The sequence below is a fragment of the Triticum dicoccoides genome, chromosome 4A, assembly GCF_002162155.2.
Source record: "Triticum dicoccoides isolate Atlit2015 ecotype Zavitan chromosome 4A, WEW_v2.0, whole genome shotgun sequence".
Classification (NCBI taxonomy): domain Eukaryota; kingdom Viridiplantae; phylum Streptophyta; class Magnoliopsida; order Poales; family Poaceae; genus Triticum; species Triticum dicoccoides.
In genome coordinates this window covers 590490546-590517635 of record NC_041386.1, presented here as the reverse complement: position 1 = coordinate 590517635, position 27090 = coordinate 590490546, and the positions used below count along the sequence as shown (strand labels likewise).

Here is a 27090-nt window from a genome sequence, read left to right as displayed (position 1 = left end):
CTGGTACAATTGACTATGAAAGTAACCTTAAAGACGATCAGAATATTCTATCACAACAACCCCCTAACTGGATCATCTTTATTAAAAGAAAACCACTTGGGGTCCTTTATTTTTTGCATGAAAAATACCACTTTGAATGATCTCATCAGTTAACCATACTCTGATTTGCATCAAATGATCTCTTGAAGTTGTGGGGGCATAACCAGCTCATCCGCCCACACCAAAGAACTTATTTAATTTTGTCTCAAATTCTTCTCTTGGTTTGAAGTTGGCTGCTAAGTACAGAGAATAGGCGGAAGTAAAACCATATATACAATGATAAAAATTGAAGTTTCAGTTTATTATCTATCATTCTGATGGATAATGCTGTGCGCCATCCACAGATACTGCATAGAAGCCATCTTTGTTGTGATATGGTAGGAAAGTCAATAAGCTTCTGTCCAGTGTCCACCATTTTGTGTCAAGAAGTTGTCTTCTCTCTATGCCTCATGGAGTAGTGCACAAATTGCGCCAGATTCAGTAAGCTAAGAGCAGCCATCATCCAGAAGAAATAGTCCAAGTGCCCTTCATTCAGATTATCCGGGATCCATCCAGGCGCACCACCGTGCTTCGTGGCCACCGCAACAACACTAAATACGAGTGCGTTGAAGTAAGCCGCGGACGCAACTGCAAGCTGCGAGAATGCTGCACAAAGGCTCTTCATGGTGTAAGGGGCCTCATCGTAGAAGAACTCCACCATTCCGATTCCTGCGAAAACCCCAGCTGTACCTTGCATTACATATGCAGGAACTTGCCACAGAATGCTCACTGGCACAGGCACATTCTGGTCTGCCAGGCCACTGGCTTGCGCGATGGCCAGCCTTTTCATCTCAAGCATTGCTGAGTACACCATGGTCAGCATGGACAGTGCAAAGCCAATTCCAAGGCGCTGCGTCTGCGAGAAGCCCTTCGCCTTGCCGGTATAACGCCGCACGAGTGGCACTAGCACGGATTCGTAGATGAAAACCCCAATAAGGACGCTGAACACGCTGACAATAGAGAGGGAGGCAGGTGGGATTGCGAACTGGCCGACGTGGTTGTCCATGACCATCCCCTGCTCGATAAATGTCGATGCGCTCTGCCCAGCGACTGAGTAGAAGATCACGAATGACGCCCAGACGGGTAACATCCGTAGCAGTATCTTCAGCTCCTCAACTTGGGTCACTGTGCAGAGACTCCATGAACACATCGGCAACGCCGTGCATGTCTTGTCTAACGGGGGCAGCACCGCGGCAGCCTTGTCTAGAAACCTGAAGAATGCAATCACATAATTATAACTTATATATAAGAGGTAAGGTCTCGCACTTTAAGTTTACTCATAGATGCAGTTTCTAGATATCGTTTTGTAGCAAATTTTCTGACGAAAATGCCTTTTGGAGCTCGGCCTCCATGGAGGCCGGTTTTTGAAAAACACAAAATTCATGAAAATTCATATTTTTACAATTCAAAAAAATCTGAAAAAAATTACAGATATACATGGAGGCATAACACACATGTGTGTAAATTTTTAGGACGAAATACGTTGAAATGAAGGCTGTGCAAAAAAGACAAATCTGAGGCTTTTTAACACATGTTACTATTCATTCTCAAAGTTCAGAAATTTGTCTTTTTTGTGTAGGTCGCATTTCGAAGTATTTCATCTTGAATTTTTACATGCACATACATTTCATCCGTGTATAGTTGCATATTTATTTTCAGAATTTTTTGAAGTCAAAAAGTTTGAATTTTGAATTTTTCAAAAATAAAGGGCTCCATGGTGCTCGGTCACCAAAACGCCCTACTCATTTTCTGATATCTTTTGTGCTTGCAAAAAAGATGTCACACCTCACAATTGCACAAAAAGATGCCATAGCTCAATGAAATAACTTGTTTCTAAATGTCAAATTTAGACTATGGGTTGATTTTAGTAATGCAATAATTGAAGTACCTGAATTGATTCGTATGCTGAATATTGTGACTTGATTCAGGTGCTGATAACGAACTGGTCGGCTCGTACAAGGACGATATATCATCTGGCAGTTGCACATGCCACTTCCTGACGGCCGCAACAAGCACCTGACAGATGCTCGTGAATGGGCTTGCTCTCAGTTTCCTGAACCTGTACACTCTGGAGCCACCAACAAACACTGCTAGGCCCAAAGCCATGAGCACCGTTGGGATCGCGAAACTGAGCCCCCACCAACCATTGTCCTGCAGCCAAACAAGCAGTGTGCTCGACAGAAGGGAGCCGAGATTGAGCAGGAAGTAGTACCAGTTGAAGAAGGAGCCCTTCTTCTCCAGCTCTGTCAGGTCCCCGCTGTCGAACTGGTCGGCGCCGAAGGCCGACGCGCAGGGTTTGATGCCAGCGCTCCCAAGCCCGGCAAGATAAAGTCCTAGGTACACCACCACAGCATGATGAACATCACCATGGTAGTAGGATGTCGGGACTGATGCTGAGACCGTGAGCACGAGCATCCCCTGTCAAATTTGCAGTGTTGAGAGTCACAATTATCATTACAGAGATCTGGTGGGTTAGCTGTGTTGTGCTAGCCGTACTTACAATGGTGTAGACCGGAAGGGAAACAACCATCATACAGTATCTTCCCAGATATGTGTCAGCCAAGAAGGCCCCAATAAGTGGCGCGAGGAAGCATGCGCCAACCCAGGCAGAGACATCCCGCGCGGCGGCGACCTTGCTTTCGTGGAGCACCGTGGTGAGGTAGGTCACCAAGTTGGACGCGATTGCAAAGAAGGCGACGCATTCGCAAAACTCGACGCCTAAGATGCGTTGAGGGGGTCAGCAGCAAAAAGAGAAGAAGAGAAAAAACAGGAGCAGTTTGCATGAGTGAATCGCTCTTGTCTGGTACCTAAAATCATGTAGCACGCCCTCCAATTGCCTGTGTTGTGCTTCAGAGCAGGCTGATTGTTGATGTCAACAGATCCATCGCTGGTGTATTCTGAACCTACATCCTACATCACAGTACCAGGACATCCAGTTTGGAAAATTGAAACTGTAAATCTCTCGCGGAGGACTGACAAGGAGTAAGAGAAGAAGAGAAGTGGAGTGTAAGACAGTATACCTGATTAAGCAGCGGTTGCAGATGTAGCAGGGGCCTCTCCTCGTCTGCTGCTGCTTCCATGTCTGCTTACAAGATGGAGCAGTAGGAGGGTCGAGGAAAGGAGCTCGGCATCGCCTAAAAGTTACCTGCATGTGCTCTTGTCTACTTTTGGTCTGAAGACTGGTAGGTTGCTTCCAAATCAGTGGTAGGGTCACTAAGATATATGGTAAAAAGGTGGCAAGTTCATTCCAAATCAAGGGATCGCGTGTGTTGTGACTGCATTTTCTTTTCTGGTGAGTGAACTATGATTGAAGGGTCGATTTTAGCTACAGACCACCGACATATCCCCCCCCCCTCTCTCTCACTCATTAGCAACAGTGTTATTCTCCAACTTTTGTACTCCTTCCGTTCCGAATTACTTGTCGCAAGTATCGATGTATCTATATGTATTTTAGTTCTAAATACATCCATTTCTGCGACGAGTAATTTGGAACGGAGGGAGTAGGAGGCTAGGAGGTAAATTTGTTTTTCTTTGATTCTGTTCAACACTAGTATATATGTGGACCTAACAATTTTTTATTTTTTTTACTTTTGAAATCACAAGGAGCAGACACACACCGTTGCAAAGACAATCAATGGCGCTGGTGGTGGCCTGAGGAACCAGTTACTATGAGTCTCTGACTATTGATTGATTATGTCGGACGGATGGTTAAAATAAAGAGATGCGACGAAAAGTTGAAAGGTGGAGGGATGGCGATGGTGGTGTCCATATGCACATAGGGCCCACAAGACGTTCCCACCTACAGCAGAGGCAGCCAACTCTTTTCTGCCCACTATTGCCTCAGGTATTTGCATTTATAAGAGATATATGACTACATAGGATAGGAACACGTGTGCAGGCTTAACAACACTCATCAGAATTATCAAACCACCCTCTAAACTTGGAATTAGGGAGTGATAAACAACAGATGTGATGCTGTCCTGTCCTACTCCTTCCAACACCTTTAGGCTCATCAGTTAATTCCATCTTTTACTCCATAATTTTACAGTAATTACTACCCATTGAGAAGAGCATATATGCAACCTATGAAATTTATTAGAGCATCTACAGCGGGAAGAGGTTTTGTAGCACCGGGGTGCTCCAGCCCCTATATGAATGTTAAGTTGAAAAAAATACCAAGAAAAGAAAAGGGGATTTAGGGATATCAAACTTGGGTCTCCAATCTACTTTCGTGTGAAATTTCATGAAAAGAATACCAGAAAACATATTTGTGGCAAAAAAGACAAAAAATTGCTATGTATAGAAGAAGCTGTTTGGATGGATTTTAGTCCGAGCTATATTTCCTTAAACAGAGTCCCACGTGTCTGTTGGGTTAATGTTCAACCGAGCTAGTATAACAATCGGAGGCATGAGGCGCACCACATGCCCGGTCCATACTCCCGCAAACATCCTCTAACTTTGCATTCGGTTTATGGGAATTCGGACACGCAAACGCATCCGACATTTTACACCGCTTTGGATAGTAAAAAAACGTCCCGATGCGTCCGTTCAAACGGTTGCGGGTGTTTTATGGCACCGCCATGGAGATTCCCTAAGAGCATCTACAGCCGGGTGCCCCAAACCTGCTTCTAACGCCCGGGCGGACAAGCCGGTTACTGATCGGCCACGAAATTTCGACCCAGACGGGCGCCTTAAACGAGCCTCAAACGCCCGGGCCAGTCCTGTCAGTTTTCTGTTTAAATAGTCTAAACGATCATCAACCGAAACTGGTAGTTTCTAGGGACAGATTAAGAAATTTTCGGTAGTTTTCGGTCAAAATTTTAAAAGTGGTAGTTTTGTGGGACGCCGACCCCTAAACTAGTAGTTTTTTTTTCTCAAACACTCCAGAAATTTTTGGTAGTTTTCGGTCAAACAACGTCATCCTAGTTTGAAAATTACGCGCAGATACAATAGCTTCTTAGATGTCGTCGGATATGAGATCCAATGGCTCTCGGATGCCCGTTTCACGGTAGCACCTAAGAGCCGGTAGCACCAGATATTTTCCCCTCGATCTTACTGCATCCAACTATACGTGTCAGGTTCATTCAAAACCTCACTGCAACTGCCTTCGTCGTGAATGAGTCAAAGCAAAAATCAATCTTTTTATTTGCAGCTGCAATGAACTTTTCATGATGGTCTCGTATGAACCGTTCCTGGAGCGTGTCCACATCAAAACCTGCATCAATGTTTACCTTAACGTAGTCATATCTTTGTTTCAACCAAGCGGCTGATCTCACTTCGGCCTTAGGACTGTATGAGATAATATAGTTAGCTGCCAAACATCTCACTGCCATCTTAATTTCAGTAGCATTTCGTGTTCCTTCTCTGTGTGTCAACTTACAGTGCTCATACCACAAGTAGCAGGCTGTCATCGGTGTCGCCACTGTTTCTTTCAACTTTGGTAGCCCAAGCAAGCACTTGGACATCTTGCTCAGGAATGCACAACAGATGCTCCAAAGTCACTTCACCTGCCTTGTCGACTAGCAAGGCCTTTTTGATGATCTCATCGATCCCAAGGAGCTTCCAAACCTCCACGTCAGCCTTGCATTCAAATAGTAGGTGTCTTGTTGTATTCGGGCCAAGTTGCACGCAGGGCGGCTCGGGTTTATCTTCAAATGTTTGTTCGTCAAAATAGCACGACAGAGTCCCACGTGCAACTTGGCTGGACAGGTTAAGTTCCAAACTGAGTCCCACGTGTCTGTTGGGTTAATGTTCAACAGAGCTAGTATAACGATCGGAGGCATGAGGCGCACCACGTGCCCGCTCCATCCTCCCGCAAACCTCCTCTAAATTTGCATTAGGTTTGCGTGAATTCCCAGATTTACGACGCCGTTTTGGACAGTAAAAAACGTCCAGATACGTGGAGATGCCCTTTGCTCGCCCCAGCCGCCTGCCCTGCCTTGCCTGTCAAACAAGCGCATGCAAAGTCTCAGGGCTGTGGACCTTTCTTGGCCACGCATGCATCGCAGCAACAACGACCAACGCTGTTCTAGATACATTCATTTCTGCGACGAGTAATTTGGAATGGAGGGAGTAGTACGAGAGTCCAAGTTCACCACCCATGCATGCCTCTTCTTCAGCGAACCAGTCACTTGAGACTTGACCTGCACACACACTTGATTCAGATTTTCAGGCATGCATGCGCGCACTGACGAGACGACGCATGAGTAAGCTGCACGTGGTGCATAGTGGATACGTACAGGTGGCGGTCGTGGCCCCAATTCTTTGACACCATGCATTCTGTTTTGTGCCCAGCTCGGACAAAGCTACACCAACCAGAGTTGACAATGCGCATGTGTGCAGCGTCTGGTCCGGTGTGTGACGCAACAGCTGCGATTTGGGACTCGGCGAGGGGAGACCTTGCTGTGACTAGTAAGCGTGCACGTGCAACGCACGTATAATTCAGAATTTTAATTTCTAAGCTCATAGTTTCAGTCCTCGTATATCTACAAGCATGATGTGCAATGATTTTTGTACTCATTGAGCTGACATCTTGATGATTTATCCTTTGTTGATACAACAAAATGTGTATCTCATCTTACTTCTATGGGGTATACTAAATCAGTACCAAACGCAAGCCCTACCTAGTGCGCACTATCCAAGCATCATGCACATACATGAACTGTCAAAAATCCGCATTTAGATAACATATAAAGGATCACAATAGTTGTTCACTATATCATATGCACATTGTCTTATATATTATGAGATGTAAGATGGTCAAGAAGGTTCAAAGGAATGCAATCAAACAATGTCAAGATGGTCGATCAAGAGTAAATAAAGTGCTAAAAATGTGAAGATCAAATATATCATAGGCTATTTCAAACAATTTAAAGAGGCAAACAAGATGTGTGAGAAACAAATTTACCAACGAAAATACCGTAGAATAGTTGCATGAACTTCAGGACCTCGATACACCACAAATTCAAAAATGTACAATGTGTTTTCCTCCTAACTCGCTCACCCATGCATTAAGGGCATGGAATGCATCCTTCCTACTTCTTTGGATACACAATAATTTACACAATGTAGAGTCAGCTATCCTCCTCACTCTCACCCAGGCATACAATCTGCAAAGCTTCAAATTTATCCTTCCCTGCTGCCATACATGAAACGATGTTCCCGATAGTTACCAACAGATAATATGTCCATACATTATATCACAAAGTAATAAAAAAAGATATTTAGCATATGAACTTGTTGAAGCATTAAATTTTGCATTAAATTTTATACAAGGAAACAGACTGCAAGAGTAGACGCGTATTTTCATGTCTTACATTAGTTACTTAATCATATCCCATAAAGTAACTATGCTGTAACAAGATGCTAACATTCATGTTTCTTCTATGCACATCTCGACTAATGTTCATTAAAAACAAAACATCAATAAGGTAAAACTGAAGGACACAATTTCAAGACCCTTTATTTTAATTTCCAATAGCATGCCAAACCTCACACATATATAACATTTCCAAGATAATATGTCACGTGAAATTGACAATTCTTCATGGAGATACAATCACAACATTAAATGTACATATACTAAAATATAGGTTACCAAATACAACCGGACATGTCAAATAAATATGCGGAATCAAATCACATGCTTGCAAAGAGGATGACAAAGCAACATGAGTAAAAACTAATCGGATTATACATTGGAATCGCAACTGGAACCTACTTGTATTTAAGTTATGAAAATTGTGAACTATGTATCATGAAAAAATTTCATTCTACAGAGGGGTTCAAACCGTGTTCTCCTATCCACCCCTTTGTTCAAAGAAAGATACCTAATTGGAAATTATTGAGCTGATCTCATACCTGAAGCGTGAATGCCAACTATCATTGCATTCATTTCAGTCTCAATGCATGGATGTTCAAAGACATTTGATACACCAGAACAAAAGATTGTCCCATTCATAAATTTTCATGAATGCAGGCAGTGGCGGAGCCAGGAATTTGCACCTTGGTATTTATCGTAAAATAAAGTTATGCAATGCAATTGAAATATATCATCAAATGTACAAAAGGCAAAGAGTCAATGATCACATATCCATAATAGTAATCAAATAGCATTATGGTAATATCTCTAACAGTTAATTTTTATTTTTTTTCAAAAGGAGGCATAAGCTTCGCCATATCGATTAACTGAGAAGATAACAGAGTTTGTGTTAAAATAGACACACTTATAACCAAAAAGTTACTCTTTCATGTTATTGTCCCTAATTTTTTGGCACCCGCAGTGACCCAAACGCTTTGCCTTATTTTTGATTGTGCTAAGAACAATAGGCGGAGGGGTGCTCCTGTGACCAAAAAGTGTTCTATTTGTTTCAAATCATCGAACACACAAGCATTGTGACTTTGTGAGAGATGCCATGGATTTTCTATGATTTTGAAAACAAAAAAACTATGATTTTGAAATGGAAGCATAAGCTTTGCCTCACCGGTTAATCAAACAAAAACCAGGATTTTGAGAACTGAGAAATAGCAAAGGAAATGTACAAAATCTAAGTTTTTGTTTTCACGCAGGGTAGCAGTGTAGTACAATGCTTTGATCAAGAGAATTAGGCAAGACCCGTTCTGAATCAAAGTAGCAGCCATATTTGGTGTTCAGTGCAAGTGTATATGGGGAGATAATGGCATGGACGCTATTTATTGATTTCCATCTTACAGACATCATTTAATGGCAACCGAATCCGTATATAACCCTGCATGAGTTACTACCTCAGTTATGCTGTATTATACTCCCTCCGTTCCAAATTACTCATCGTGGTTTTAGTTCAAACCACGGTGAGTAAAACCACGATGAGAAATTTGGAACGGAGGGAGTAATATAGTTGATTAGAATGACTAAGCCACCAAGAGTATATGAAATGGACATGGTTGTACGAAATTTATACATAAGCTATACTCTGTTCCCAGAGTTGCAATCAATTAGGTTGAGATGGAACAAAGCCAAATGAGATGCCTGGTGTGGAATTTTCTAGATGAGAGCCAATCAGTACGGCATCTACTTCCATGTTAGGAGGTACAGTATGCAGTTTTATGTATGATTTGGACATACCATTTTGCAGTGGCGCTGAAGCTTTCCTGGCAGATTTGACAATTAGCCTCACCAATCAAGTTCTTAATTTGTATCATTGAAGAAAAATGAAGGCATGTTACAATGTTGAATGGATAGATAACCATCTAGTATAAACCAACTAACAGTAAAAATACGTGAAGATGGTACTATCATCCGACATTCAGCGCTGCTCCCATGACTGCAGAATAGGCAGGAAAAGACCGTATCGCATTTGTGCATCCGGTTCCTAGGGGGTGGCTTAGCGGCCGCCTTTATCTTCCCCATGGTTCGACTTCTCTCCTTCGTACAAAATCTACAAAGAGCAGCAGTTATAATCTATCTATCAAATTCTGCAAATATACAACAATTGTATGCACAAGGGTATTCAGATGCATAGTACTAATTAATTATTATTACCATAATAAAAAACACCAAGCTATCATACATCATCCATTGTAAAAGAACCTGAATTTGTAACCACACAAGATAAGATAGCGCACCAATCGTACACATATCATCCAGAAAATGGAATCAAGGAGCACAACAACATGCATGATCCTGCCATGGACAATACACCCAGGGGGTGATCTGGCCAAGAAATCGTGTGAAGGCCCCATCCATACCCTAGTGGAATTGATAGATTTGATTTAACAAGACAGAGAATTGATGCCGCGGTGGATGAGAAAGAAACAACCTATCTAGCTGCTCATGCATACCTCATAGGGAAGGAGGAGATTGGATGGCCGGACGAAGACCGGACGTGGTGGACACAACAACAAGATGTCGGCCAGAGGAGGAAGGGGAAAGACAACGACGATGGGGTGGAGACCAAGGCAGCAGCAGGACGTCCGCCTCCATGCCCTTGTGCTGCACCTGGGCGCGCTCGTGATAGTCTTGCTCGTCGGTGAGCGCCCGGTCGAGCACCAAGAGCAGCCTACTCCCCATGCCCCCACCGGGCACGGAGATGGTTGATGCGGCTGTGGGTGAGTCGGAGCGGGGCGAGGGAGAGGAGAGAGATGGTGGTCGCCATTTCCGCCCTCTGCCGCGCGCTTGTCGTGGGGATGAGAGAAGACGGAAGCATGGGAGATCCCCTCCTGCGTCGCGTGGGGCGGCGGCAAACAACCTACAGGCGACGGGGCGTGGGGAGAGGTGAGCGGGCAAGGGAAGGGAGCAATTTTCTTTTTGGAAGAAAGAGGTGGAGAGAAAGAAGGAAAATATCCGGTTGTTTCCACAATTAAGGGGATCGTGTGAGGGAGATCACGGACTAATTGCTTTCCGCAAATTAGGCGGGGTGGGCCGTGGGGATCGAGGATTGCCGAGCGCGTACGATTCACAGACCATAGCGTCTGCTTGGCAGAACATTCGATCTGAGACGTTGATCTGGTTAGCTAACCATCGGTGTAATATGGACAGTAGGATGTGTTTAACTTTATTTAATCGAAGGGTCCTGATTAATTCGTGTACAGTTTGTTGTGTGGTTTTAGAGGAGTTTATGTTTGCTCTTTTAATAATAGTATAGAAGTATAGAAAATGTTTGGCAGAAACGTATTTGGCTACAGGTCAAATCAAGTCGGCGCGACGCGACTCTTCATCTTCTTGTTCCTGTATACTCCCTCCGTTTCTAAATATTTGTCTTTCTAGACATTTCAAATGACTACCACATACGGATGTATGTAGACATATTTTAGAATGTAGATTCATTTTTTTTTTCGTATGTAGTTATTTGTTGAAATGTCTAGAAAGACAAATATTTATGAACGGAGGGAGTAGTATATATATCCTCGATCAACTCCTCACTGCCTCAATGCTTGACTTGTTTGCTTAAAATTTGACTGCTGCTCCGGCCGTACGTACTAGTAGTCTAGTACTACGTAACCGTATCGAATCCATGCATGCATGCATGCATGCATGCTCTCACAGTTTGCTGCACTAGCTAGCACTAGAATTCGATTTTTAGATCGTGTGTGTGTCTGGCAGCGGCATGCATGCAATGCACCATCGCATCGTTGTTTCCCTGGAAAACTCCGGAACGCCGCCACTCTTTCAGACAAGACAAGCTAGCCAACCTCGGACACTCCGTTCCCACGAACGAGATGTACTAAGCTACCTGGCGAGAGTTAACAATGGCATGCACCAGATGAAATTTACGTAAAGTACGTAATTTCCTGCACTAAACTCTATCGTTGTCTGCTGCGGTAAGCAAACAGGCGAGAGTCGCCGATCGAGAAGCTAACTAACTAATGAGAGAATGGCGCACGCGAAATACAGTATATATATGGTTGAGACTTGAGATATCGAATTAAACTAATTAGCCAGACGTTTAATCAGATCAACATGTGAAACTCCGAAGACGTACGTAGACGATCGAGCTGGGCCAGTTCGATCATGTCTTCAAAAGCAATGTCTCTACGTAAGTACGGGATACATACGCGTCTCAATTTTCCGTTCTACGTTCACATTTTTGTCCGCAAAAAAGAGGCTACATAGCCTGGCCTTGCTTCCATATATAGCATATCGTCTCTGTTGTAAGCTACTACAGCTAGCCAGTGACACGGACTCAAAGGAGTGAAGCACGTACGCTCCTCACTCGGACTCAGATCAGAGTACGTACGTCATGCATGCATGCACATTGGTGCAAGCAAAATCAAACAGAGATCTCGACAGGCTGACAGTGTAAGCACCAGCATGAAGGTTAAGATCGAGAGCTCCAAGATCGTCAAGCCGCTGTACGAGGACGGCGAGGCGCCGGAGCGTGCGCAGTGGGTGCCGCTTTCCGTGTTCGACAAGGTGACGTACGGGGAGCACGTCGCCATCATCTTCGCGTTCCGGCCGCCGAACCCGCCCAACAGCGAGGTCGAGCTGGGCCTGGCCAAGGCGCTCGCCGTGTACCAGGAGTGGGCCGGGCAGATCGGCGACGGTCCCGACGGGCGCCGGTCGGTGCTGCTGAACGACGCCGGGGCGCGCTTTGTGGAGGCCAAGGTGGACGCGCCCATGGCGGTGTCCGTGCCGTCCGGGCCGTCGCCTGAGGTGAGGCGGCTGCACCCGAGGATCGACGACGGCCCTGTGGAGCTGGTGCAGGTGCAGCTGACTCGCTTCTCCTGTGGGTCGCTGGCCGTGGGCTTCGCGGGGCACCACCAGATCGCCGACGGGCAGGCCACGGCCAACTTCCTGGCGGCGTGGGGCCTCGCTACGCGGCAGCTCCCGGTGTCGCCGCTCCCGGTCTGCGACCGCGGCACCCGGTTCGCGCCGCGCGAGCCGCCGCTCGTGGAGTTCCCGCATCGGGAGGTGGAGTACAGGGCGCCGGCACCAAACACGATGGACGAGAAGGAGGAGATCGGCTTTGGCGTGGCGGGGCACGACAAGGTGAAGGTGCACATGATGCACCTGAGCAAGGATTTCGTGGCGCGGCTCAAGGCGCGGGCCTCGTCGGGGCTCCCGCCATCGCGGCGCGGCTACACGACGTTCCAGAGCGTGGTGGCGCACCTCTGGCGCGCGATCACCGCGGCGCGCGGCCTGGGCGCCGACGTGACGACCAAGGTCCGCATCTCCGTGAACGGCCGGACGCGCATGCGCCCGCCCATGCCGCGCGACTACTTCGGCAACGTGGTCCTGTGGGCGTTCCCGCGCACGGACGCCGGCGACCTCATGTCCCGGCCGGTGGGCCACGCGGCGGAGCTCGTCTACCGCGCCGTGGCGGACGTGGACGACGCCTACTTCCGGTCCTTCGTGGACCTTGCCTCCTCCGGCGTTGTGGAGGCTGAGGGGCTGGTCTCAACGGCGAACAGCGAGCAGGCGGTGCTGTGCCCGGACCTGGAGGTGGACGCGTGGCTGGGGATCAACTTCCACGGCCTGAATTTCGGCGGCGGCGGGCCCTTCCGCGTCATGCCGACGTACTACCCCATGGAGGGCAGCCTGTTCCTGGTGCCGTCCACCCTGGGCGACGGCAGCATGGAGGCCTACGTGGCCCTCTTCGACGACCACCTTGCGGAGTTCAAGAGGATATGCCACAAGATCGATTAGCTTGCAAGCAGGTCACGAAACTTAATAATCATAGAAATACAAGGGGCCTAATTATGCAACAGAATATGTATTTCGGTGATCAATCCCTGTACTTGCTCACTAGCTATGTAGTGCCGCTATAGTTTAACAATTCGGATATCAAACGACCTCTAAATGCGATGAAATTTGACAAACGGTGTATCTACAATATATTAAGACCACACGTCAACTTTCAACCCATTTCAAAGACGTTTTATTCCCACTTAGAAAATAATTATTAGGCGGTGCCGCAGGCACGTGCAAATGTGGATGGTCTCAGAACGGGCAACAACGTCAATGGGGGAGAACCGGCAACTATGAACGTATCCAAACCGACAACTATGAACGTATCCTCCGGAGACACACCTCCATACACCCACCGACGATGCTGCAAGCACCACCGAAACGAGGACTAGACGGGGAGAATTTTATTTCATCTTCAGGGAGCCGCCGTCGTCCTGTTTTTTTGAATATGACACAAACCCTAACAAAACTTGAAGAAATATCTAAAAATGGAGCCCCTCTCACGGCAAGGGCCGGGATCCACTCTGCTCTTATGGCCCTAATTAAGGCCACCGGAGACAGACGAACTGACGGCGGCGCCGACAGGAGGCAAGGAAACCTTAACTTTTTAGGGGAGACGGCAGCTATAGGTTGCTTCTTGACGAGTTCTGGTGAATCCTAACTGATCATGACGCAAAATTCGTTCTGATTAGCTAGGTAATCTAGTACGTACTTACCAGCTGGGTAGTGCAAACTGTGAGATGAAGAGTAGAACCAAAGCAGCAGTCAAACTTTAAGCAAAGCAAGTCAGGCACTTAGGTAGTGAGGCCTAGCTACAGCTAGCTAGTGGACTATAGAGGAGCAATAGATGAAGAGTCGCGTCACGCCGACTTGATTTGACCCGTAGCCAAATACGTACGCATGCAAAAACGCATGCAATCTCGTCCGGCCGCCGTAGCCAAGTCATCTGGAGCTCGCTCAAGTCCAAAGCCAGGCGCATGCAGTCTCGTGGATCGTGTGCTGGTGAAATCGTGACAGGACATGCATGCAGCGGCCGCTAGCCGAGTCCCAAATCGCAGCTGTTGCGTCACACACCGGACCAGACGCTGCTCACGTTCACCATTCATCAACCTAGCTAGTAGCTAGGTGCATCGTCAACTCGAGTTGGTGTAGCTTAATTTGTCCGATCTAGGCACAAAACTGCACGCACGGTGTCAAACCGGTACGTGGCTCTCCTCGTAAGTGGTCTGGTCAGTCCGCGCATGCCTGAAAAATCTGAAATGAGTGTGTTTGCAAGTCAAGTCTCAAGTCACTGGTTGGCTGAAGAAGAGGTAGGGGTGAACTTGAACTCTGCAGGCACGTATCGTTGGTCCTTGTTGCTGCGATGCGTGGCCAAGAAAGGTCCACAGCTGTCAGACTTTGCATGCATGCATTTGTCACGCATGGCAGGCCGGACCAGCAAAGAGAACCTAGGGCATCTTCAACGCCGATGCGTGGCCAAGAAAAGTCCACAGCCCTTAGACCGGGTGTTGGGTCTGGCCGAGGTTCCTTCCTCCTTAGCTTCCTTGGATTCCTCCGCCTTCTTCACGTTGCGTGCGAGACCGATACATTTGAAATGACACATCACAGAGATTCCTCGTTATTGCTCGGTGGCCAACTTCGTAAGAAGGTTGGTTTCTGCAAAGAGCTTGGTGGTAAAATCAAAGAGGGTATCCATCTTACTGTAGAGACTATTCACCTTGGCTTCGAGATCTTTGCTCATCATCCAATAAAAATCAATCTCTGGACCAATTGTATTTGCACATGGTTTGGAGACTTTCTCAAGTTCATTGATCTTTTCCTTGATCTCATCAGGCGTTGTCACTTCCGTCTCGGGGTCGCGTGGTCCCATCCCCCGTGCAAAGGAGAGGAGGAGGCGCTCGCGGCCTGTCACAAGGCCCGATCCAAGGCGCGGCATGCAAAACCTGTGCCACCCTTGATCGGCCTGCCCAATAGAAGAAGGTGGGTAGGATGAGATGCGGCCACGCACGCTTCTATGCCAACGAGAAAGCCAAGATCGTCACTGCCACACCAGTCGCCTCTTGGGCCCCAGCTGCTCCAGCCGACACCGAGTTTGCCCACTCTGATGTGTCCAATGAGGTGTTTTCCAGGACTCCTTAGATTAATTAGTTTATTAAATATTGTATATTTCCGTGTCAAATGTAATGGTGGATATCTACTTATATTTAAGATGTTACATTTTGATGACGTATATGTCCATTAACGACTTGTGATCAATTGCCAGCAAACTGTGTTTGTGGCTTCACCGTTCCCGTGACGCTTCCATGGGCATTCTGAACAATAGCTTGTGCCGGGGCAATGTGGTTGGCCCAAGAGAGGTTGACGTTTTTGAGGTAGATGTCGTGGCATGGCACACTCTTGCTGCACATGATCTTGATGGCCTCTCGTTCTGAGGACGTCCCCTGGATGTCGATGAATCGAGCGTCTGTTATGGCCACACCACCATCCTGCAAAGGCAAAAGCAATATACAAGGTTTCGTTCAATTTCAGAAATTGTTCCCTTCTTTCTTTAAGGCAACCATTGATCAAGTGGTGGTGCGGACAGGATCCCTCACCTGTGGTGGACAGTTTCCTTGGGAGCAATAGAACTGGTCGATATCGATAGGCAACCGGACGGCAGTCATTCTGAGTTTGATGAAAAGGAATCTGGTTGCTAGTGCCTTGCCATCCCTGTATCCATTGAATCATACCATATGTATATATTAGGGGATATATATACCTACTATATATGGTTTGCAGGTAACCTATGATATGTACATGGAACATGCATGTGTATGCATGCCACCGTCAGTAACTATATCTTTAAACACATGCAAGGCACAACCATGTACGTACTAGTAGATGCTTGTTTTTTGACGTGAACAATAGAAGCTCTGCCTTTGCATTATAGAAGAAAGAAGTCATACATGTACAGAAACGGATCGACCATCAGTAGATGCATGTTACCTGCCTACCATCAGTAGATGCATGTTACCTGCCACGATTTGATCCTCACACCGGTCGTGGTATTGAAGAAGCTGCAGTTGGACACTGTAATTTTTTCCACCAGCGTTGGGCCGTCAGCAACACCTCCAAGACTTCCCACACTACATACGTAGATACAGAATACAAAAAGGTCAACGTATGCTACTCACTAGAGAAGGTTATGAGCATGCACGTGCGTGCATTAATATACTACTCCCTCTCCGTCCTATAATATAAGACTTTTTTACGGTCAATGTATACTACCGTCAAAAAATATTTTACATTATAGGACGGAGGGAGTACAATATACGCATGGGTGTGGTATGTATGTATGTATGTTTGTTTGTATACCTGATGCCATGACCAGGCCCGCAGGTGGTGTTGGTGACGTTAACATTGGTGGTTCCTGATAGAATCGACACACAATCATCACCTGCATGCACAAAATACCTACGTTCGAGGCCAGACAGAGTGCAATATATACTAGTACCATCTGAAGGAAGGAGGGTGGTTGTCGATCCGTACATACCGGTGTGCATAGAGCAAGACGAGATGTTTACATGGTTGGAGGAGCCCATATTGATCCCGTCCGTGTTGGGGCTGTCGCCCGGCGCCGTGATGGAGACGTTGTGCACCTGCACCTGCGTGCACTCGTACATGATCATGTTCTTTTCGGCGCCGTCCTTGAGGCGTATGTTGGTCACCCGTAGATTGTTGCAGTGCGCGAACGACAGCGACTATGAGAGGGATCTCTATTTTAGTTGGACAATGGGAGGAAGTATTGTGTGTCTGTAAGTGCACGCTTACATACCCTTGGCCGGTCATTGCATTTTTGTCAATACGAGAGAGATATCAGATCAGATTGTTGCAAATATATGGAGATAAATATATATATTGAAGAAGCAACAGCTATACTCTATATATTTGGGGCTTAATTACCTTTTGGTTGCAGCAATCCCACCACTGGGCGCCTCGCCCGTCTATCTGGCCGCTCCCATTCACCGTCAGGTTGTCGACGCCATAGAAGGTCAGGACGTCTGATGGCTTTAAATAGAAGGAGTTTGGCGCCACCACGTCGCCCTCCAGCTGCACAAACACTAACCTCAATTCCAGTATGCTCTTATATTTCTTTATGAAGGGAGTACTACACAATTAAAAGATAGACTATTCAGAGTGGACCGATCGTCAAGTCAACCGACCTGTACGGTGATGGGCGACTTGCAGGGTCCGTTGAACCTCGTCTGGTTCAGCAAGAATGTCTTTCCTTTCCTGCGGGGATGTACGTACATGATCACCTCGCTGCTGTGGCTGCTGCAGGCTACTTTCCATGTCTCCTCGAACGCCTTCCAGCGCACAAATAAGCAAAAGATTAACTATCTGAATCTGATGGGCAACATACATGATAACGATTTCAGAATCATAGATAAAGGTTATGGTGTTCCAATTGTTACCTCGACATCACTCGTCGCGCCGTCCCCAGCTGCATGGAAATCCATGACGCTGTACCATTGTCCTTGCTGCACTCCGGCGGTCGATCTAACTGCGGCCATTGACACAAGGAGCAGCAGCAGCACGAAGGAGACATGTTGTGCTGCAGTCCTCTGCCGTTTTCAATCAAGAGTATACATACACAGCTGATCGGAACAAAATTTACACATGCATATATACTTTTGAGATATTAAGCTGATGAAACCTACACATACCATGGTTGGTAGTACCACCAATATGATCAGCTGTGGCACACTCTCCTGATTTGATCGAAGAAGAGCGCTAGGAACGATGTGTCTCAACGAACTATCGTGGTAAGCAACCAATCTTGTGTGTATTTATACATGCTGTAAATTAATGGGTGAAATCAACGTGATGTTTTTTGGGGGGTTTTCTCGGTTAATTTGAAAAAGAGGATAGCTGTGTACGAGCTTACCTGCAAGCCAAAAATATCACGCGATTATTTAGCACATCGATCTGCATTTGTGTGTTGACATAAATACGCCCAGGGTAATTGATTTACAACCAAAATTTGGCTAGCCAACGTGTTGGCAAATTATTTTTTTGAACATAGTACAAACGTAAGCGCTCATATACACGCGCATACATTCATCCCTATGAACGCATACACGCACACCCTACCTCTATGAGCACCTCCGAAAGACTAAGCCGGCATAACATCTTGAAATTTACGAAGTCACCGAAGGGACCTCGTCGTCGACGGGAATATCTCCTCCCACTGAATGCGCATCGCTGGAAATCCTGAAATAAATCCAGGAATAAATGCGAGCACCAGGACTTAAACCATGGTGGGCTGGGATACCACAGTCCCTCTAACCATCCAACCACAGGTTGGTTCGCACGTGTTGGCAATTGCAAGACTTGCCATAAGTTGATAACTTTATATTAGGTTGACAAAATTGCCAAAAATGATAAATTGAACACAACGCTCATATATATACGTACATATATTCATCCCTATGAACGCACATATGCACACCATATCCCTATGAGCACCTCCGAGAGACTGAGTCGGCATATGATCTTGATACCATAGGCGCCTCGTAGTTGACGAGAACGTCTCCTCCCACGGAACGCGCATCACCGAAAAATGCACCAGGACTTGAACCCTGATAGGCTGAGGATATCACTGTCAGAATCAAATATGTTAGGTTGACAAAATTGTAGAATATTGACATGTCAATTTTTGGCATCAAACCAATCATCATTTTCATTTTTATCATCAAAATATAAAAAGACCAAAGGGGCAGATCCAATTAATCTTAAACATCAAACCACTCAACATGTTTAACATGCAATTAATATCATAAAAATATCAATGTTTGTGCTAACCACATAATTAATGTGTAACTAATTTTCTATCAAATATAAACATGCAATAAGGTGAATTGGTATCCTACCTAATATAACTTTCATATTAACATGCATTGCACGTACACATTTATTAGTTATCAAAATGTCACCGCACCCCGCCAGGAATGAAAGTAATTAAAGAGAATCGAGTGGCTGCAAGCATGCACATATTGGAGGTCTCTAAAAGCAAAATGAACAGCTCGGATCGCGCAGCCTGTTCAGTTAGCATCTTCTAAGCTAATGTGTCATATTAGCCCATCACGCATGAAGAAGGTCGCCGCTCAGGAGGAAAGTGAGAATTGGTTATGCGCAGGATGGTGCCTCCACCACCGCCAGGATGGCGGCTTCCACGGGCCGGAGCCGGCTGGGTTGGAAGGTTTAGGCCAGTCGACGAGGAAATCAGCCAGCGCCTGGGATTTGACAGCCGTGCGAGGTTCGTAGAAAATCGTGTGGGCAGCCAGCTCGATGGCCCACATGGTGACCCGGCCAGTGGCGTCCCGGCGGCCGATGATCTCTCCGAGAGGAGCCATGCTCACCACGGTGATGAGTGCTCCTAGAAGTACTGCTTCAGCTTGTTGGAGGCCAGATACACACCGTAGCATATCTTCTAGTAGTGGGGGTAATTTTGCTTGGAGAGGGAGAGCATCTCGCTCAGATAGTATCATAGTACACGGGCCGCTAGACCGGCTGCGCCTTGCCTCCTCCGGGCGCTCCACCACTAGCACCACGCTGACCACGCGGGTGGTGGCCGCAATGTACATTAGCATGGGCTCCTTCCCTGCCGGCGCGGCTAGGACATGTGCGATGGAGAGCATGCACTTGAGGTCACGAAAGGCTTCGTCCGCCTGCGGGGTCCAGTTGAACGCGGTCGTCTTCTTCATCAGCTGGTACAAGGGCAAAGCCCTCTCGCCCAACCGGCTGAGAGAGGCCATGCAATCGGTGAACTTCTGAGCTTCGCGCAGTCAAGCTGGCTTGCGCACGCGCTCGATCGCCTTAATCTTCTCGGGGTTGGCCTCGATGCCACGCTCTGAGACGAGGAAGCCACGGAGCTGGCCAGGTGGCACGCCGAACACGTACTTCTCCGGGTTCAGGTTAATCTGGTACTCGCGCAGGTTGGCGAACGTCTCCTTGAGGTTGTTTAGGAGGGTGAGGTGATGCACTAGGGGAAAAAAGGGCTAGCCACAAATTTAGTTGGTGGCGCCTCATTTTCAATCCACGTCATCACTATTTTTTTAATAGTGGTGGCATTGGCATATTTGGTATGTCACCACTATATCATTACTGGTGGCATGTCACTAAAAATCTATGCCATTGCTTTTTTTTTTTGCGGGTTAAAAATCTACGCCATTGCTATTTGGATCGAACAGCCTACCGGATCGCAAGTTAGTGATGACGTGTAACTTTTTGTCTAAGAGCAAATATTTTGCTATGGATGGTTGATTACAACTTGGAGGACCAATTTTTTTCTTCTTCTGAAACACAAGATCAGTTTCTTATTGATTGTATTTGGCTGCATATCTCACTGGAGTTAAGGAGCACTATAGCTCTGGTCACCCAAGACATATGATTCCTTGTAAACCAATCGCAACTATAAACTATTTTTCCCATTTTATTTTGTTTTTCTGAAATGTTCTGCAATTGGATCACTTCATGTATAATTGAACTTTCCATCTCCATTATGCTACAAGTGCAGACCCTCTACTAGTCAATTTTTTTGCTAGATATGTGTTGTTATGCTACAGAAAGGAAAAACGACTTGGCTATGTGTTGGGGATTTATTTATTCCCAACCTTGCATAATACTCCTACAGTAAAGAAATTTATTTTTTGTGTTTTGTTTACTGCGTTACGCTCTTATATTTTTTTTACGTAGGGAGTACGTGCGTGGGAAATCATGGATTCCCTTATATGTGTATATCTGTTTCCGACATAGGAGTGTTGGACCATTCATTATTTCCGGGATCTCCAAAAGAATATGGCGCCTAAGGACCAGCTTCTTTTGGCTGTTGGTGGTGCTGTTTCTTGTAGCCAAGCCAAGCCAAGCCATCGTGGGGCTGTTTCTTGTGTGAACCATTAATAAGCTAGCCAAGCCATGCATCGTGGGGCTGTTTCTTGTGTGAACCGAAATTCCAAGACTAGCTTGCATCGTCTATCTATCTATCTATCTATAAAAAGGACCGGACCGGACCCGTCGACCTCAGTCTCCTCCATGTTCCTTTGCTCTAGTGAGCGAGCGAAACCTTTTTGCCCAAACCAGTTGAGCAATCCATGACTGACGCGGCCGTGTGACGTGCCAAGCATCCATCTTCATACCCCTGACTCGTATCAATGGCATGTGCTATGTGCGTTCCATTTGATCTTAATTTGCCATCGTGGTCTTGCCCTCTTCACTGCTGGCCAATGCAGTGCACATGCATGGCGCTGGTATGATCCAGTCGGGAAGCACAAGGACACTGACACCACCCACGGCCATCTTCGGTCCGCTGCTGGCTATTTCCTTGTGTTTTGCCCATCAGTTCATCCCGATCTTGTCTGCAGCCTCCGATCCCTGCCCTAGAGAACCTCATCGACATACGCCGGCCTAGCCCTTTGATCTTCGAACCCCAAGTTTAATCTTGGATCTTGTTTCCTTTCAGTAGATTAGATGGGTTAGTTGGTTTTTTATTAGACTAGCAAAAAGATCCGTGCATTGCAACGGGAGAAAAAAAACCACACACTCTTAATTTATAAAAAAAATCTATTATCTGAGAACTTGTAGCTACGGCCCAAACAAAGATGGTCTTAACCTATAAAAGCGCAGTTTAAGATTCTACATGTTACATGTGTTCTATTTCAACATGGCTTGCATGTAGATTTAATCCATACAAAGAAACGGGTAAGATCATGCATTTATTCATGTCAAGTTCAAGAATCACCAACTTAGGGTAACTCTTGAACACTTTTTTCACATGCATATTTCTTAAATACATGAAGAGTTGTTAAAAGATACATGATTTTTTAATCATAAAAGGAGATTTTTTTTTTGTCTGGAAAAGAACATTTTTTGTATGGTCTCGTGTGGACGCAGGTACTTGCGCCCCTATTTCATCACTATTTCTTGCCATACATGTCATAGGTATTGGTCTCTGTTTCATCACTATTTATATCTTATCAAACTTGTCTTTTATTTTATTTTTTGTCATGCATGCCTCCTTTTTACCTTTTTTTCATGCATCTCCTCTCTTTTTTCTTCTTATATATAGGAGAATAGCGCAACATCTCATCTTTATCGGACCTCCTCCGCATTTTCCCTTTTATTTCTTTTATAGCGGACATCCCATCTTTATTGGGTCCTTCTTTTATTTCTTGTCATGCATATCCTTATTTTTTGGGTGTCTCTAGCAAATTTATCTTCAATTTCATGTTCAATCCTGATTTTGCTGAGATGTTCATCCACAATCTGAACTTGTACCAGTATGAAAAAAGACGGATAATGCATTGTTGATTAACATTACAGCCTAAATAGTATTTTTAAAATTGTTAACAGGAAAAATAACATCATATTCAGATTCTACATATTTTTCTAGTCAAATTCCATATATAACATGTTAAATTTGGAGTTACGGTTTAAAAGATATGAGTATTTTAAAAAACATTTAATATGTATTGCGGATTTAATGTCAAAAACATTAGGGGGTTTTCTATAAAATAAGAAAACGGATTAAAAATACCTATTGCTTTTATTAGTAAGTATAGATTATAGATTAATAACACTCATCTTTTGCTCGTTAGTTATACCATAATGAGATATATTCTCTTTGTGTTCCCATCGAGAATGATGAGGGTGTAAAAATCATTGTTCCCAAATAGTTCCGGTTGAATCGAAACATGGATGTATGTTCTTGCCAAGGTCTGTGTTGCTCCCTTATAGTTTTCGTACTTGCCCTACCGATGTTTTTCCTTAAACTGGAAACTACAACTTAACTTGATAGGTGCCGCAGCATCTGTGTTTTCGAGTCATAGAACCTGTTCAAACATTGCAAGTTGCGTAACATGTTGGAATTATCTTAACCGCTTATTGACTGAAATCAGTTCTTTTTTAGGGCATCTCCAAAAAGGACACTCAAACCGCCCGCATACAGTCGGATCGTCTTCTTTAGGGTATCTCCAAAGTGAACCCTCAAACCGTCCGGATTGTGCGGTCTGCCAGACGTGTTATGACACCCTACACGAGCATGTATCGATCGGCCGAGCGGTCCGGACGTACTTTTTCGGAGAGCAGACACGTAGGACTCTGACACCTAGCCCATCAAAAATCCCTCTCAGACACCACGCCTCCATCCTTCCATTTTCTCTCGTTGCCTTTTTGTCGCTTGCCTTTGCCGTCACTCCACCACCATTGCACACCCCTGCTGGTACCCGACATGCCCGTCACCTCCAGCTGTACACCCGGGATCCAAGCCGGTTATTCTCTATTGTCGGGACGAGCCTTTCCTCCGACCACCACTCAGGTACCATCCGCTCCTACGCTGCTCACCATGCCCGGCAAATGTCCGTTGAATTGGCTGAGCTAATTTTTTTGTCCCTTCTTCTTTGAAGCAATGGATTCAGATACATAGTACATATATGAGCACTATGTTGAGTCGTCAGACGGCTTGTCAGACAAGAAGAGCTACACGGATGAGATGGCGATGATGCAGACTGTCCTTGGAGAAGAGGAGCGTGCGGAAGAGCATGTTCTCAATTTCAAGGGATTGATTAAGGATCATCGAGTGCTCAACCGCAATAGGGCGTGCGACCATTTGACATTGATGTCTGGATACTTTGCCCCCCAATGCCCTCTTCGCTGACAATTTCCGCCGCCGGTTTCGGGTGCACAAAATTTTCTTCGATCGTACCATGGGGTCCGGTTCTTTGATGACTACTTCATCTTGAAGAAAGACACCGTGGGAAGGATTGGATTTTCTGGTTATCAGAAGCGCATGGCTGCACCACGGATGCTTGCATATGGCACGACCGCTGATTCGTGGGACGAGTATCTACTGATGTCTGAGAGCACATGCGGAGATGCAATGGTCAGGTTTGCAACTGTCGTGGTCTTGGTGTTTGGACCTCTATACCTGAGAGAACCAAATGGCGCAGACACCGAGAGGCTCTTAGCAATATCGGAAGCAAGTGGGTGGCCAGATTTGCTCGGATCTCTTAACTGCATGCATTGGAAATTAAAGAACTGCCCAAAAGTTCTACAAGGGCAATATCAGGGCCATGTTAAGAAGTCCACCATCATTCTTGAAGCTGTTGCATTACATGAACTTTGGATTTGTCATGTTTTCTTTGGCATACTCGGATCTCACAACGACATCAATATTCTACATCGATCACCATTGTTTGTGAGGCTAATTGGAGGAAAAACTCCTCTTTGCCACTATACTGTCAATGGACATGAGTACAACATGGGTTATTGTCTGATTGACAGTATCTGCCCTCCGTGTGCTACCTTTGTCAACACCATCTCTAACCCAGTTGGCCAGAAAAAGGCTCCCTTTGTCCAAAGACAAGAAGCGGCTAGAAAGGATGTTGAGAAGGCATTTGAAGTCCTGCCGGCACGTTTTGCAGTTGTTCATGGACCAACTAAATAATGGGATGCAGAGACCTTGTGGGAGGTGAAGGCCTGTTGTGTGATTATGCACAACATGATCGTCGAGGATGAGGATGACGTCGCTGCCGTAAGTCTTGAATTTGAGAACGTGGGTGATCCTATCAATCTTCTTGATCAGAATCCGACCACACTTAAAAAATTTGTTAAAAGACATCAACGTATCTGGCATTGAGCAACTCATGAGCAACCCAAGGAAAATCTGATCGAGCATTCATGGGCGGTTAAAGAGGGCAATAATATTTGAGCGTAATATTTGAACTTATTTAAGTACAACTACCGCTATATTTGAACATTTGAAATATAAGTCTTATGCTCCTACTCTCTCCACTCCTAAATATAAGTTTTTTTAGAGATTGCAATACGAACTACATACGGATATATATAGACATATTTTAAAATATAGATTCACTCATTTTGCTCCGTGTGTAGTCCGCATTGGAATCTCTAAAAATACTTATATTTAGGGACCGAGTGAATATTTAGGAACATAGGGAATACGGAGTGCACATCAATTAATGCGCTACAGTACAAGTTGAGAATGGAATAAAAGCACGCAGCAATCAATCAATCAATCCCGTGCTTATACAACCAACCATTCTTTTGTTTTCCATTTCCAACTTCCTTCTGATGAGATCAGTACAAGGAAGGCTCAATGCTTCTCACTCTATTTTCTTTTTCCAGCGAAATCATCATCAATCATCAAAACAAAAATCCGAGAAATATGGCACAACCATACCATATTACTACTACCACATACTAAATCACACACACACACACACAGACAAACCCTTTTATTGTCGGCAAGCAAGCAGTTGATCATGGTGTAGGTGATGGAATGAAAATCCTGACAACGATCACTGTGGGGTGCACATGGGGGCTCTGCCTTGGAAGCACGCGATGAAGGCGGGAGGGATGTACCCGGTGAAGCTGTTGTAGCAGGTCCAGGCGCTATCTCCAAGGCATTTCAGGTCGCTGATCTCTAGGCCGATGCAGTGGTTCTTGCTGGGCTCCTCCTTATCCTTGGCCAAGCATTCGCCGGCGGCGGTGACGAAGCATGGCGTGAAGGTAAGCTCGTCGGTGACTACATTTTCGGCGAAGCACGCCAGTGCGCCGTCGGCGACGCAGACCATCTCTTCGTTGGTAGTGCTTTATGCGACACACAGATTATCCTGTGTCAGTACTTACTTTTCACGTGCCCTCTCTGAAATGAATGAACTGTAGAAAAGTAGGTACTGACCTTATGCCGACACACAGATTATCCTGCGTCAGCAGCGCCGGCTCCGGCGCCGGCGCCGGTGTGGTGGAGCCGCCTGCTCCGCATATGAGCAGCACTAGGACAATGAGCGACTGCTTGATGATGGCCATCGTCGGGCTTTAGTTTGTTGGGTTGGTTGAAGAGGCTCACTTCTGCATCAGATGAGATATATTTATAGGGGGTAGGAGCAGAGCAGAGGCAGAGCGTAAAGTTTAGATTTTCGTGATTGCGACACAAGCCCAAGCTAAGGGCAACTCCAACGCACGATCCTAAACGGACATTTCTTTCATCCGCTTTTCGTTTGTTTGGGACAGGAAAACGGACACATTCGTCCGCTTGCAGTTGTACTTCCGGCGGTCGGTGCGTTCAACGGGCCAACCGCACCTCAAACGGCCTGCCTCGTCGGACTTGAATTTAAACCAAAAAAACAAAAACATATTAAAAATAACTTAAAACATAAATTTAAACATTCAAACGTCCACATTACCCAAGTTCAGCACATAAACATAAAAAAAAATAAAACATAGAAAAAAGATAATGGCCGCTTCATGGCCGCCTTCGTCTTCTATGCCCCCATGGCCGCTGTTTACTCCTCCTAGTCATCGTCTCGAGTGAGATCGGCGTACGAAGGTGGCTGCCAAAGGTAGGCTGGTGGCCCCTGGCAGACTGGAGGCGCCGGCGGCGCCTGCACTACCTCCTCCCGTGGCTCCTACTCCTGCTCTGGTGACCGCGGCGGCGTGGCTGACCATGGGCCGACACCCACCGAGTCGGCCATCTCCGGCGCCGTGCATGAGCAGCTCCACCGCTGGCCCACCAGACGAGGGTTCCACGCGGCGACGGGCGGCTCCTCCAAGACCTCCTCCTGCACCTCCTCCTTGACGTCGAGGTCCAGCTCCGGGATGGCCAAATCGCCGGCCGCGGAGAGGGCCAGCGTGGTTTCTAGGCCATGCCGTTACCGCTCGTCGCACGTGTTCATGGAGTCCTCCATGATACGCCTCATGAGATGGGCCTCCTCCTCTCGGTCATGGGCGGCGTCGGTGGCAGGGACGGAGACGGAGAAGGCATTGGCGTGATGCCGTGCACACGCCTA

The 27090-nt window shown here is 46.1% G+C and overlaps 2 protein-coding genes and 1 pseudogene across 3 annotated transcripts; all 3 read right to left on the bottom strand.

The window, feature by feature from the left end:
• Positions 1-232: 232 nt before the first annotated feature.
• On the bottom strand, positions 233-3180 carry LOC119287060 (protein NRT1/ PTR FAMILY 8.3-like). 2 transcript variants are annotated; one of them, XM_037566555.1, is made up of 5 exons: positions 3099-3180; positions 2886-2988; positions 2579-2796; positions 1967-2496; positions 233-1289 (listed from the first exon to the last, which is right to left on the bottom strand). In XM_037566555.1, the coding sequence occupies exons 1-5, from the start codon at positions 3156-3158 to the stop codon at positions 461-463; spliced, it is 1740 nt and encodes a 579-aa protein (XP_037422452.1). In that variant the 5' UTR covers positions 3159-3180; the 3' UTR covers positions 233-460. The 2 variants fall into 2 exon arrangements, with proteins under 2 accessions (XP_037422452.1, XP_037422453.1); XM_037566556.1 differs by having other exon boundaries at positions 2886-2981; positions 3099-3162.
• Positions 3181-15495: 12315 nt separating this feature from the next.
• Positions 15496-17742, bottom strand: LOC119283719 (annotated as a pseudogene).
• Positions 17743-25305: 7563 nt separating this feature from the next.
• Positions 25306-26123, bottom strand: LOC119289238. The gene is made up of 2 exons (XM_037568602.1): positions 25983-26123; positions 25306-25891 (listed from the first exon to the last, which is right to left on the bottom strand). The coding sequence occupies exons 1-2, from the start codon at positions 26108-26110 to the stop codon at positions 25600-25602; spliced, it is 420 nt and encodes a 139-aa protein (XP_037424499.1). The 5' UTR covers positions 26111-26123; the 3' UTR covers positions 25306-25599.
• Between the last annotated feature and the right edge of the window lie 967 nt (positions 26124-27090).